This window comes from Cryptomeria japonica, chromosome 5 (assembly GCF_030272615.1).
Source record: "Cryptomeria japonica chromosome 5, Sugi_1.0, whole genome shotgun sequence".
NCBI classification, from domain to species: domain Eukaryota; kingdom Viridiplantae; phylum Streptophyta; class Pinopsida; order Cupressales; family Cupressaceae; genus Cryptomeria; species Cryptomeria japonica.
The window spans coordinates 884,607,176-884,622,563 of NC_081409.1; the positions used below are offsets into that span (position 1 = coordinate 884,607,176).

The following is a 15,388-nucleotide window of genomic DNA, read 5'->3' on the forward strand; positions in this document are numbered from 1 at the left end:
ACCTTATTCTACAACCTTCATTTTATATATTCATATCTAAATGAAAAGAGATACCTTTTCCTAATGGATGCATTCTTTCCAAAAGAAGCATTCTTCCATTATAGATCGCTGCCCTTTGTTAATCAGAAATATTGATTACTTTTATGAATCGATGCCGTCTTTTAATAATTGTATTCACTGCCTTTCTTGTGAAGCGCTATCCTTTAAGAACCATTACACTTTAATTTATCTTAATTATTGCTTCTTCTTAACCAAATGCAATCGCTCCACTTTTTGTTTTTATTGGTAGATGATAGAATTTGTCTTATATGACTTCTATCTTTTTCTGCTTTTGTCTTATTTGCTTTTGTCTTTTCCTTAATTTACATCGCTGATTTGTTTTTATTTTTATTTTCTAAATAATGATTGCAGCCTTCTGTAATTGTTGACCTTTCTTAACATACATACCAACTCCATATATTAATTAGATCACCCCATATATTAATAAGGTTTCTCGTTAATGAAATTGCACGTAACACAATCTTAATTGCTCCACATCACTGAATTTATTCACTATCCGTATAAATAATATTTGCTGCTTATGATGTCATAGATATAATGCTATCTACCTTTGGCTCCAAATGAAGTCCCCCACTATATCATGCGTCTTTTAATCTTTAGAGCTGATTTTAGAAGGTCGTCAGCCTTGTCACTGTTTATCTTTTACCAAAATTCTCCAATAAAGGCATTTCATGATGCTAATATATGGGTCTTCTTTGACATGATATTAATGTTAAAAATTTCTGATCCTAAGTAGGAGATATTTTCCACAAGTCAAATTATGATATTGCTATCAAGATTCAACTGAGTAGTTTTTGAGTCAAACTCATTGACCCATATTTCATGAGTATTGGTTTACAAGAATCCATCTCTCATGAGAATGAATGGTCCACTTAGCACTAATTGCATTTAAGTGATGGTCATAGAGGTGAAGCATTGGGCCTTCTTGGGAGGTCACCCATCCTAGTACTATTCCAACTCAAGCGCGCTTAACCATGGAGTTTCCTCCAAGGTTAAACCCACTTAGCTTATGACCTAATTTGCAAAACCTTCATCACGTGTTGTGCCTTATTCATTATAGAGCCCCTTTAGTTCATCAATTGATAAGTAGGAGATATTTTCCACATCAAGTCAAATTATGATATTGCTATCAGGATTCAATTATGTAGTTTTTGAGTCAAACTCATTGACCCATATTTCATGAGTAGTGGTTCACAAGAACCCATCTCTCATGAGAATGAATGGTCCACTTAGCACCCATTGCATCTATGTGATGCTTGTAGAGGTGAGGCATTGGGCCTTCCCGGGAGGTTGCCCATTCCAGTACTACAACTCAAGTGCGCTAACCATGGAGTTTCTTCCAAGAGCCTTCTCGAGAGGTCACTTATACCACTACTACTGCAACTCAAGCACGCTTAACCATGGATTTTCCTTCAAGGTTAAACCCACTTAGCTTGTTGAAGATTTTGCAAATGGGGTTGCAAGCTAAGTGGGTTTAACCTTAGAGGAAACTCCATGGTTAAGCATGCCTGAGTTGCTCTGGGGAAGGCCCAATGCTTCACTTCTATGAGCATCCCCTAGTGTAATGTCCCCACTTTGAAATATAAATTAATAATAAATAATTATAATAATTATAATAATATTAAAATACAAAAAAATAAAAATATAAAATAATAAGTTAAATATAATTAAAATTTAATTAAGTTAATGAATGGTCAAAAGACATGGAAGGAAAAGTTGCGACTCCCTCAAACATAATTTATAAAAGGGAGAAGAGAACCTCATTTGAGAAGGGGGAGAATTTGGAAATGAGAAGTGCAGATTTGATTTAAACAAGAAGTGCAGATCTGATTTTGGAAGGTTGTGTCCGTTTCAAAGTGTAGAAATAATGAAGAGTTGCACTCTTTCAAAGGGTGCAAATGGTGTGTCTCTTGCCAAAGGGCATACATGATGAAGAGGTGTGACCTCTTTCTCACATTGAAGGATAAAGGGAAGGAATCAAAAGCATCTAGTGACATCACCATTGATCAGATAAGAACTGTTGTTAAGTTACAGGCAGTGGCATCCTTGTTCTTGGTGGTATGCATGGGGATGTGCTGAATATGTATGCTTAATATATGGAGCCTGATAATGTTGTTATGCAGAATTTAGTAGTAATATCAATATAGACTGCAATATGTAGGGGACATTACAAAGAGGTGCGATTAATAATTGTATAAAGAAAGATAAATATTAAGGACATGGGATGTGTCTCTTACCAGGGGAGTTATCTTTCCAAAGACGTCATATAAGAAGGAGAATTTCAATGTAACACTTCACAGCATATCATATTGGGTGACTTGCCATGTATGTGGAAGGTAATACAAAATTGAACTGCCAACATAGAAGGGACATGGGTGCATATGCAATGGCCAATTCTATATATTGTCTCCAATGTTATTTCAGGGACGCCTTAAGGATGGAGTATACTGGGGCAGTTCAGTCATTTATAGCCTTTGAAGATTAAGTAGAGAGTGAGAACTATCATCGTGAAGAATTTACTATTCTAATCTGTTGGCTCTGTTGAGCAGTAATGCAGTAATGATTTATAACATTAAGACATATATCTGAAATATACAAATCAGTGAAAATTATCAAGATAAGTTCTATCCTCTAAACCATTCTTAAAATTTTAAATTAAATATTATAATGAAATGTATTCAGTTTTGATAAAATTATGTTTATTAATTACAATTCTCACTTTACTTTAAAAAAAATTGATGTCTCGGAGCTAAATTAAGGCAAATCCCAAATGGGGACATTACACCTAGATGTATTGAGTTCTAAGTGGACCATTCATTCTCATGAGAGATGGGTTCGATGAGTTTGTCTCAAAACTACACAATTGAATCTGATAGCAATATCATAAATTTCAATTCTTTTGCAGTACTCAATGCTGCCTTTAGTAAAACATGAATTTAATCTATAACTTCAAACATGGGCGATGATATCGTAAAGAAGAGTTGACTTTCTTAGCAGCAAAAAAAACTTGTTTCAACCTTTGGTCATTGCAATTTCCCTCAAGATCTTTCATCTCCTGTCAATGACAATCTTGACATCAACGATGACATTCAAAAATCTTTGACTAAGCACTTTGACATCAATGACAACTTCAAACAATCATAACTAAGTACTTTGACATAAATGACAACTTCCAACAATCGTGCATTAACCAGCTAGACAAACTTATACAAAATGGTTTCTGTGTATCCATGTGAATTGTGACTTGTGATTTAGGGTTTCCACAATTTGTTTTTAGTTTTTTTTTTATTATTTATGATTCCGTGGGGTTTTTTAGACTATACTTCCTTGCGTTTCTTAACTTGCAAGTTGCACAAGTACTTAAACAAATACTAGAACTTGATCAAGCACACTATAGGTTGATGAAGTGAGTTACATTGTTGTATAAGTCACATGCTAGCTTGTTGATGATGATGACAATGCTACCAAATACTATACTTTCGTGCATTTATGAACCTACGAATTCCATGAATACTTAAACAAATACTATAACTTGATCAAGCACACTATAGGTTGATGAAGCGAGTTACATTGTTGTTTAAGTCACATGCTAGCTTCTTGAGTGACATCAACCAATAGTGCATAAAGAGCCTCATTTAGAAACAAATATAAAATATTATAATTTAGCATGATGCCTTGAATGTGCTCTTAAACACTTCATTGCTTTCTACGTTTCGTTTGACCAACGTTGGTTGGTATCGAAAATCTCAAATTTTCAACAAGACTTTCCTTGTTCTACTTTACATGTCTCTTCTTGTTATATCCTGTAGACACATTAAATCTTCTTTAGCTGCTCAGAGTCTTGCAGCCGACTCTTTTGCAAAAATTATAAACCATCAGATCTTTGGATACAGAAAATTTGCAACATGCATTTTGGCATTAAGGTTACCACTTCTCAAATCTATTATTGCCTTCTTGGTGTTCTCCAATTTTGATTTCTGGTTGTCTTTTCATTTCTATTGTTTTTGGGTTTCTTCTTTTCTGATAATTGTTCTTGAATTTTGATTTTCTATATACAATTAAGGTCATAACTAAATAAGTTTTTATGTCTTTGATTGCAGTTGTCTTTTAATTTGTTCAAATATACTTCTACTATGCATGAGAGAGGATTGACCTTTCACCCTGTGTTGTTTCAGATGAGATGATGCATGACAATGGATCTGATGCACTACGGGATTTGAACCAAAAGTTATTCTCTTCCAAATTCAAAACAGTTGATGAATCTGATTGCTGATGTTATAGCCAATTGAAGGAATAAATTTAATGGATCCTATGCTTGAAACTTAAAGAGAGTGAAACTCTCACGCAATGTATTACCTTACAAATCCAAACATACACATCATTCTTGAACTTCAATTTGACAAGTGAATTATTTCATTCCCCACATCTTGGACATGTTCATAAAAACTGACTAAGTTTTTGCACATGTTCTCTAAATCAAATATGTACATAATAAGAGTGCTTTTTTTCCTTCCATTTTTTGAAATTATGTGATAAGATTTGGCACAAGTCTACAAAATTTGAAATTTAGGCTAAAATCATTACAATCTTTGGAGTAGATCAATGCATACTTCACAAGTTTATGTTAATAGGTCATCTTCTTGAATTCGAGTCTTTGTACATTAGCCAATGAAAGGATAAGTAAGTCAAGTCTTTATACAATGGCCAACGAAAGACAAACCATGTTTGTCAATATTTAAGTTGTAAAATAAATATGGTAACTTCAAACAGTTGCAAGATATCAAAATTCCATTAAAACATACATGTAACAATGGATTTTGGGAAGCAATCTGTAAATTTTGTATCCTTGAAAAGTAAAATGAGAAAACAAGGTGTCAACTCATATTGAACATATATTGTTTACAGTTCATACAACTTAATCAAGGCTGCTTTTTAAATCCTTGAAAGTACCACCACGGTTGGAAGGTGTAGAAAGCTACCGCTGAAACGTGCAACCATATTCTTTCATTTGAGACAGGTGTTCTTTGCACACGTGGAAATTGGATGCATTTAAGAACAAACAATTTTGAATTTATGGACAGCCAGAAAAATAGCACGGCAATAAAAAGATATCAAACATTACTACTATAGGTAGATATGGCTCACAAGATCTGCTTTACAAGGAAGATAAACATATTGAGATTTATTTTTTCCTAATCTCTCCACATTATAGCTATAAAGTAACAAAACATTGCAACATGAGTTATTTTGGCTCAAATAATGAGTTATTTTTATTTCTGTTAAATGGCGCCCAATTCTTGTAGCCAGCTAGTGTGTAATGGGCATGGATCAGGATGTCCACTTGCAATGGCTGTTTTTGAAATTGTGTAAAACCATCCATTCCTCCATTTGAACTGTGAAAAATGTAAAACTAGTTAGCTTTGTATTTCAGCATTATAGAATTTTGTATAAGCAACATTATTGCGAAAAAAGAGACGTTGCCTTTGCATGTATGATACTTAGTGGCGCAAATTGCTGTTAATAATCTTTTAATAACATTTTAAAACAAATTCAAATATGTTAAGAAGCATACAATCCCAAATTGAAAGAGTTAAAAGTGTCAAATAAACTGTTTACACCACCCAAAATGACGATGCCGCATTGCAAATACTAGTGTTGCTCTTGCCGAAATAATAATAATTAATTTTCCAACTAAACAAAAAAATCTTTTTTTAATCTTTGTAAATACTCATACACTGGACAGCTAATTGCAATTGTTTCTTCAAGCAAACAATATTTTACTTGATGCAGCAATTGAACTCTCGCCTCAGTAAAATTCATCGTCACCCCAATCAAATGTAATTAAAAATGTAAGAAGTATTTGTGGATGTAACGTTCCATTAGCTAGTTTAGTAATTTAAACATGAGTATTTTTTTGGAGCAGTTTGTTGCCATGAATTAAGTAGACGGTATATGAAAGAGAATAGCAGCAATGTTTTAATGTTTCAATAAATGAACGAAACTTACAATTTGACTTGATAAATGCCTTTCAAGGATACTTACAATTTGACTTGATAAATGCCTTTAAAGGATATTGGTATTGCTATGTACCAAATATAAATTGGCATAATGAGTTATTGTATATTGGATTTAAAAAGTAAAGTAAATATTAGTATAGATTGCTTAAATACATTTATTTAAAAAATGCTGGAGTCATCATTTTATTTTATTTTTATATTATTAACAATAATTTTATTTACTTGAAAAATATATTATATGTTGATCATGTTTTAGTTTTATTCTTATTATTACATGTTAACATACTAGTCATGCCAACCTCGAGGCATATAAAGAGGAGGTTATTTTCATATTACGCTAGATAAGACCTTGGAATCATGACTTTGAACTACTTTTAAACCATTGATAGTATACATATATTGTTAATATTGTCAATATTGACTAGTTTACAGAGTGTATTGTGACAATTAAAGCCAACTATAGAGATATCTATCATGGCATTCTTATTATATAATTACAATAATTATCCACAACAACATTATCTTAGCAAAAAAATTGCTGTACTGACTTTTAAATATCCAAATTAATAGAAATAAATTGAAATGATAATAATTAGAACTTTTTAAAAAAAATTCCATCCAATAAACATTAATTGCAAATTACACAAGGATATTTGTAAGAACAAAATATGCAAAATGTGTTTGAAGTGTAGTTTTGCAAAAACACATTTCAATAGTGAAAGTAACATCTTAAATAGAAATAGATTTTTTCCATGGCACTCTCTATCTCCCATCCTTTGCCTTTAACATTTCAAAAACAACTCTTTGTTATTCCCTCTATCATTGGTGGTTGAAGCTATGCAAATGTTACTAGTGTTGGTGCTGGTAGCTCTTTGAGGGAGAAAATTTGTCCCATTCCTTGTGCCAAATCCTCCTCAGTGGTGGTTTGTGGCCAAGATGTGGTGGAAAATAAGGATTTCTATCAACATAGGGGTCTAGTCTACAACTTTTGGCCTTCATTGCCTAACATTCATAAATGGGAGTTGGATTCTTAGAGGCCTCTTGCCTTGGGTAAAATTGAGATCTTTCGATATGCTAAAGGTTTCTATATTGCTTCTTTTACTTTTTTAGAGGATAGAAATTTGGTGCTAGGTAAGTTGTGATCTTGGGGAGAGCACTCTCTCTCCTTGAAGCTTTGGTCAACTTCCTCTAACCCTCTTACTAAACCTCTAAATGTGCATCTAATGTGGGTTACACTTTTGAATCTTCCCCTCTAGTTTTGAGAGGTTTGTTCTTATGAGGCCATAGGCAACTCTATTGGTTTATTCTTGAAAGTCGAAGATTCCACTTCTTACACAGGGCATTCTACTTTTGCTCGCATTCTAGTGGACATTGACATATCCAAGCTTCTCCAGGAGAATGTGGTTTTGATGGTAAGGGAAAGGCCTTGGACTCAACCTCTTGATTACGAGGGTCTCCCTTTTGGATGCAAATGATGCTCTCCATTAGTTACCTAGCTACAAATTGTCCTCTCTTGATGCAAGGGCACTAGGTGGAAGAGCACTAACAAAGATCACTCGACTATTCATTCCTGTAATTCTTAGTTGGATAGCCTCTCTCAAGATAACAATGATTCCTTAGCTTGTAGTGTACCTTTGATGTGCCCTTAGGACCCCATTGGGGAACATCCAACCTCGATCTCACAACCCACTTTGCCTTTGGCTTCAAACCGACTTTAGACTTAATATGTTGTGGAAGATCACCTTTTGCCTTGCTATTATTTTGTTCTTTCTTCACACAATGGGCTCTCTATGGGGGAATTCCCCAAATCCCCACCCCCCACTTCCTCTTGTTTTGAGAATTTTGAAGATAATATCTATTGGACTAATATTAGGAGGAAGAAAGGTCTTCTTAAACCATTATCTAAAACTCATAATAGAGTGATGATTGAGAGGTTTATTAATACAAGGCTTGGTATAGTCTAAGTGGAAACTTGGGTGTCCCAACCCTATCTTTTGTTAGTAGTTGTTTTAAGCAGCTTGGATGCAATTGTATCTCTATTTTGGAGTGCTATTAATCTATTGTTTTAGCTAGCTCAGATTTGTTTTAACTTGCTTTATGGAAGCCACTATAAACTATTGGGACCCTTGTTTTCTTACTTAATCTAAGCGAAAACAATAGTGGAAGTAGACGAGTCTTTTACTAGGACCCTTAACACTTCTTATAAGAAGTTACAAATTGAGCCTTTTAGTGAGACCTGAAAATTAGTTTTTTTTTTTTTTAAGTCATTACTATTTCAAAATGTAACATGAGCATAAATAAGATACTATAAAATATATTTTAATCCAATGTTTTCTTGAACAATATTTTATTTTTTGAATTGCGTTTTTTTGGTAGGCTTGTGTAAAATCTAAGTTTTTTACATGGTATTAAAGTTGATTAACCTAACAATGACTAGTCTTATGAAATTATTAAAGTAAAAGATTAAGAAATGGTTGTGTCAATTGCAATAGAACCTCAAAGGCTTGTAGTACATTTAAATGGTGCTAGATTCAATCTATAAAATATCATGTAACATAAGCATAAATAAGATATTTTAAAATATATTTTAATCTAAGTTTGTTTTCTTGAACAATATTTTGTTTTTTTGAATTGCATGGTTTTTTTGGTAGTTACAAGGTATTAAAGTTAGTTTACCTAAAAATGACTAGTCTAATGAAATTATTAAAGTAAAAGACTAAGAAATGGTTGCATTCATTGCAATAGAACCTCAAAAGGCTTGTAATACATTTTAATGGTGTTAGGTTGAATCTATAAAATATCATGATGGAGAGGGTTTTGATGAAAACACACTCTAAGATAGTTGAGGGATTAAACTAAACCTACTTAAAATAAAGTCATTTTATAGGTGGCAAAGAACGTAAGACTTGTTATTGTATACTTTTAAGTGATGATATACTTTTGCATGTGAGTCAAAAATAAGAAAGGAAGCTTGGGACCATTTGATTCAATCACATCAATTAGATGATTGGAATGCAAAGGTTATATCTACAAAGAGTCAATTAAAAATACAAGAATCGTGAAGTATATCAAACCATAGTTCAAAACCTTGAACTTGGCAAACCCAAATTTGATCCAGTGATTCTATGAGTTGGCAAAAACTTGACAATTTTAAAAAATGCTTAAAATGATCAACTTGGAAAACCTTAACAGAATCTTGGGAGTACTCACCAAAATTCTTCAAAAACTTAGCAAAACTCATGAAAAAATTGACTAGATAAATATGTAGGCAATTTTTAATGTATATATCAAACTACACAAACCAATTTAAGTCACTAGAGATACAAATCCCCTCAATTCATAAGCACCAAACTCCATTGCTAGACACCAGCTTAGTGAGAAACACCAATCTTCCCAAAAACGAGGCACCAACCAGTAACTTAACAAACTATTGTCTTCTTGAATATAACTTTTTCAATAAAAGATGATCAATAAATCTTCCTTCATTAAAGATCCTGTAGATATGATGCTTTTCACAGAATTCGATACAATCATTTTCATAAATCTTCCTTTTAGATCTGCATATACTCATCTTTATAAATCTGCCATAAATGCTTTCACAAATCCGCATAAAATTCACAAATCTGCATAAACTTTTATTGATAAATCTGCCATTGTATGACAAATAATTATTCTTGCTCTCCTCATAAAAATCTTCTTGTGTTATAACATTTATTACCACACTTTTCCTCCAGATCTGTTGATTCCACTTTTTCATGCTACATATCCTTCCCATGATTTTCAAATATCATTTATACCTTCATGCCTCTATGTAGAAAGCCATCTCTTTGAAGAGTGATAACTCTTCTAAAAGACATCATTTTTAGTTTATTAATATACACAAGCGCTGCCTTGAAGACTTAATCACTACTTAATATAAGTATTGCTTAAACAAAGTCTTTTACCTTTATACATATTAAACACTACTTTATTGCTGCCTTAATAATGTTATGGTTGCTAATATATGTGGGTTATTAGCTTATATTTGTAATCTACAGGTACAAATTTATGAAAATTGCAAGCAAATACGATTTTTTGTGCAGTGTGTGAGAGAGTGGGGGATAATGATTTGAAGGTGTTGTGTGTGCTATGAGGAAGAGTGAAATAACATAGAAAATAATTATGTTACCCCAAGTTTTTAGGATTGGGGACGACAGGGGATAGGGGACACATTTCTGGGACAGCGATTTTTTTGTCAATTTTGGGGACGGCTAGGGGATGGTAAAGGAGATGGTTATATTAAAAAAAGGAAAACTAAAATATATAGGGAAATTTAAAATATTCATAAGAAAACATGGACAAAGCATGCACATATACATTATAAAACATTAACATATAAGAACTAACAGAATTCTTATGCCAAATTTGTGTTAAATTGAGTCAAAGTCAAATTGCTTATGGAATTCATTGTCAAAATTCACTGTCAATATCCAGAATTTATAAAGATTTCCCCTAGGCATCCCCTATCCCCACGATGGGGATGCCTCAAAAAAAACTGGGGATGCATTCCCAGATAACGTAGGAAAATAAAAATAAAAATAAATATTATATTTGGGGTATCCCGTATCCCCAGGATGGGGATGCCTGAAAAAAACCTGGGGATGCTTTCCCGGATAATGTAGGAAAATAAAAATAAAAATAAATATCATCTTTTGCTTCCCTTTAAGGAGTGATATGCTATCAAAAGGGGTTGACTTGGTTGAAGGCTGAAAATAGCCTTTGGGAAACTCCACGTAGCCCTTGGTGAGCCCAAATCACTAGTCGCAGCGGTAAGGAGGGTTGCAGCTAATACATAAGACTGCCATATTTGTTAGGAGAGTGTCATACATCCAAGGGAGCCGCACAGGTTGAAGTTAAAAGAAAAAGAAAAAAATTGCTGTTGGTTGGTTGACCAGTCAATAGGCCAGGTCAGAAATTTATCAATTAAATATTAAGTTTCCATTGGTAACCTTCTGCTGTATGTAATTCATTGATTATATACTTCTGTATCAACAATACTCCTGGTTTATATGCACTAAACTCTGTACAAACGAAGTATTATTAATGCTTGGAAGTAAGGACTCGTTGTTATGATAATTATCTTCCATATTCATGAAAAAACAAAGTAAAAACCATCTCAGCCCAGCTTCAAGCAAATTGTTTGACGAAATGTCCATGAGCCAAAAGTTGGGAAATTTGCAAGTTGTTTGAAATATTTTGATTGGAACAATACAGTGATATCATATCATGCTTGTTTGTTGATGACATGTGCAAGAATTTATAAAATATTCCATTCAAGGCATTACAACAAAGGATCAATTTCAGGATGCTGCTTTATTTCAAGTGGAGGTGTAGTTGTCTGGGCAAGTAAAAAACAACTGACAATTTCTCTTTCAAGTGCAGTGTTAGAAGTTAGAACACCGAGCAACTTGTAATGCCATGAAGGAATTGATATGGTTGAGAAAATTGTTGGAAGGCATGGAGATTCCTCAAGCCCAACTAACAGAATTGAAATGTGACAGTCAACCTTGCATAGCCATGACAAATAATTCAAGGCTATATGGGAAATTAAACCTATTGAAGTACGTATCATTTTCTTCGTGAACAAGTTGAGAAGAACATTGTGCACACAGAACAACGTGAAATAGAAATGATGGTGGTGGATGCATTAACAAAGGCAAAGTCGTTGCTTAAAAGTTTGAGTCTTGTACGAAAGGATTAGTGTGCAACAGTTTAGTTGAAGAATATTTGCCTACAGTGGGAGTGTTGCATATAGAAAAATAGTGTTACAAGTAAGAAAATAGCCAAATATTAGATGTTTCTGTTTTCAAGAGAACATATGTAAAAAGTCTATTCAGGTGCAGTTCGGTTAAAATAGAACAAGTACAAAATGATTAAATGGAGTCTTTTAGCATGACTCTTAACACTTGTTTGTAAGGAGTCGCTATTTCAGAATGTGGATATGAGTGTGAATAATAAAATATTCCCAAATATATTTTAATTTAAGTTTGATTTCTTACACAATATTATATTTTTTATATCCACATGTTTTTCGCTAGTTTTGTGTAAAATCTGTGTCAAGCTTTTTCAACAATTGTTTTGTAATCTCTTTTCATTTATATTCAATTATTCCGATGGTTTCATAGTTCTTGTATAGAAGAACAACTTAATTATTTTTAAGGGTAATCCACACCTCCCAAGGTAAATTCACCACTTTTCACAGTTGAATTTGCTTTGCACAACTTTAAGTTCACACCTTTCAGATTAAGCAAAACAGTACCTGACAACCTTTGGAAATAATTGATTCCATGTAATTAATTCTAGATATCTTTCAGTCTAATGAAGACCAGTTCATTGATTAATAATAAGAATACAGAGTAGGAATTAAGGCTGGCGAGTAGACAGTTTCTAAATGGATGATAGTTAATACAGAAATGATCTTAGGTGAAAAGTTACCTCTTTCAATGCAGTCGGAAAATTGGCAACTGTTCGTGAATAAGCACATAGTCTCTCTTCCAAACCTGGATCAAAAGATATTTTCTTCTCAGTGGCAGCAGCTGATGCCAGTTCCTTGATCAGGCTGACAACCTACAAAATAATTATAATATATTGGTCAATATAAATAAAACATTGATTATAGGTAAAAATAAGCATGTTACTTGCAAGCAAATGCCCAAGGACATGATAACACCAGGGAATTGTTAGGATTTAAAAAATTGTGTTCAAGATTTCTTCAGAGCTTAGTCCTTCACTAAATTGCATATAGTCAACAAACAAATATCTCAATAATTCTACTTTGAGATATTGAAATCAAGAGCAGTCACAAGGGTAAAATATTCATAACAAACACACATAGAAAAAAGCATGATTTTTCAATAAACACTTGTGCTTTCATTAGTGCACTACAATATAATATATTCACAAATAACTCTAAAACTTTGAAATTACCACACTTCCATCTTCATAACAGACCCAACTCTATGGGTTACCCTTGAAGATTGCTGATTTAAAATTCTTGAAAACTCTTGGCAGATTTAGATAGATCAGATGACATGGTAAAGGATAGAAAAATAAGATGGTTAAGGATTAAACAATTGTTGACCCAAAATTATTGCAGCCTAATGAAGATGTGAAATATAATAAGTTTGGAAAATTAAAGGTAAGTGTGAATGTAGCTATTGATGAGTAGAATGATAACTATACTAGGCATCTGCACTATTTAAAACTGCAGTGAGTGAACTAATAACCAATGCTAAGTGGAGGTTATAATTCGTAGGGATAAATTACACATTTCCTTTATATAATCTTGCACTTTCCATTGAACATCCTTGAGGCAGTAATGGATGTGAGTATATTTGTTCCAATGCCATGTGCAATGGAGGCAGAGAGGCATCAGCAGCCACCTTCATCTGAATTTGAATTACCACATTTATTTCATTTAAATTCCATAAATTTAATTTTACATTTATTGTTCCAGTCTCACCTCTAAAACCCCAGTTTTTTAAAAGTACTTTATGTATTAGGGAAGCTTTATTTTCCTACACAATATTAATCAAAGTTTAAAGCTCATGATACACTGCCAAAATTGATTAATAGCATTTAAACTAATATATAATACTTTGGGTTGAATGTTACAGATATATGTTTATACAAAAACTGATACAAATGTTCAATCTAAAATCAGTAATAAAATTACAGGGAATAATTTTGCACAAGAAAATCTAAGAGAAAATGAGCTGTTATATTAGAATAAAATAAACTTAAAACTTAATTTAATCCCAGATGAACTGTACATACATTTTATAGTGTGCATCATTGTAAGCTTGTGTTTGGTATGCTGCAGTGTAATTTAATCTGTTTAAAACAGAGTAAATTGACCATTTTTACCAGCCAAAAGATTTTATCGGTCTTTCTTTCAGAGGACAATTTGAGAATTTCAGCGAGATCTACCATGCGCTTGGGAGAAGGAATCCATTTGTAGTGGCAGAGAAGTTCGCTAATCCAGAGATGAAAAGCTGTATTAATTTCTGCTCATTGTTTGTAAGCTTTGCCTTGTTTGTACTTACCCAGGTTAAATATAAATTTAGCTGAATGCAGGCAAGTAAAGAAACAAGGATCAACTGCTAACTTTCTCTATTTTTGGAAGTTACAAAAATGTAATTTAAAGGAATAATTGCACAGAAAAAACAATTCATATCGCAGCAGGCACAGACAACAAATTTGGTGGACAAATGAATAAATGTACTAAACCCATTTACCTTGAGGTGAAGTTAGTATGTGTGTTGTAGAATTGGTAAAAGTAGAATGGAGTAAACCTTTGTATATGTAAGCGGGAAGTAATGCTGATTTGAAGCAGTTTGGAAGTGGTGGCAGGTGGTGTAGGTCTATCGAACATGCTTGTCCTTGCAGTGGTGAGTCACTGGATGTGTGTTGGGACTATTCAACTTGTTTTCTCTAAATTGTTCTCTTACCTTCCAATTTTTTTCCCTATTCAACATTATGAGAAAAATTGAATGCTTGTCAGGTTCATCTGACAAGAACTGGTGGAAATTTGAAAATGCATGGTTTTCTGACATTGTACAAGCATTCAGGGTGACTAAAGAATCTTTACCAATTCTCTCTCAAACAAAAAATATATCAGTTAATTAATAATTTTAATAAAGTTTAGTTTTTTATGATAATGAAGGGGCTAGCATTGATAATATAATAATTAAAGGTTTCGAGCTTCCCCAAATTAGATTTGTGAAATATATTTGTAAGGTATCAACATTTCAAGTAATGTGGACCATTATCATTATAGATCAAGTCAAAATGATATAGATCTTAACCAAATGAATAATAAATTTACAGATATAGTCGATAAAAATAACATTGTTTTAGAAAGAAATAAAAAATAACAATTTTATTATTATTATATTACTAATGTCATTAAGACCTTGAGGTGTGGTTGATTGTAAAGGGATAAAAGTGCGTACACTTCTTCACTTTTATACATTTGTTTTATGCTATACTTTGAATAGATGTCATAAATGCACAAACTTAGTCCTCAATTTACTTACTTGGTGCACTAACTGACACTTATTCCTAAACCTCATTATTCATCTGCCACCACAAATCACCTCAGCCTCTGTCAATAGCTGTCCTAAGCATTTTACCACTTGGGCCTAGACTGCACGGTATGGACAAGTTGGGCCACATGGCTAGCCCACCTATTTATATTTTCAAACTCACACTCCCATGCTGACTTTCCAGAAGTTGATTTTCTGTCAGCACACACACCAAAAGTCTCAACT

At 32.9% G+C, this 15,388-nt stretch overlaps 2 protein-coding genes across 2 annotated transcripts in view; one reads left to right on the forward strand and one right to left on the reverse strand.

The window, feature by feature from the left end:
- LOC131028010 (uncharacterized) overlaps positions 1–4,575 on the forward strand; it is a 114,803-nt gene extending 110,228 nt beyond the window's left edge. Inside the window, exon 6 of the mRNA XM_057958123.1 lies at positions 4,236–4,575. Within this exon, the coding sequence (XP_057814106.1) occupies positions 4,236–4,333 (98 nt within the window). The 3' untranslated portion in view covers positions 4,334–4,575. The remainder of the gene's footprint in view (positions 1–4,235) is intronic.
- A 344-nt stretch (positions 4,576–4,919) lies between these two features.
- The window catches only part of LOC131028009 (uncharacterized), an 84,755-nt gene continuing 74,286 nt past the window's right edge, over positions 4,920–15,388 (reverse strand). The window contains exons 4-5 of the mRNA XM_057958121.2: positions 12,552–12,683; positions 4,920–5,453 (exon numbers count right to left, since the gene is read on the reverse strand). Coding sequence (XP_057814104.1) covers positions 5,340–5,453; positions 12,552–12,683 — 246 coding nt within the window. The 3' untranslated portion in view covers positions 4,920–5,339. The remainder of the gene's footprint in view (positions 5,454–12,551; positions 12,684–15,388) is intronic.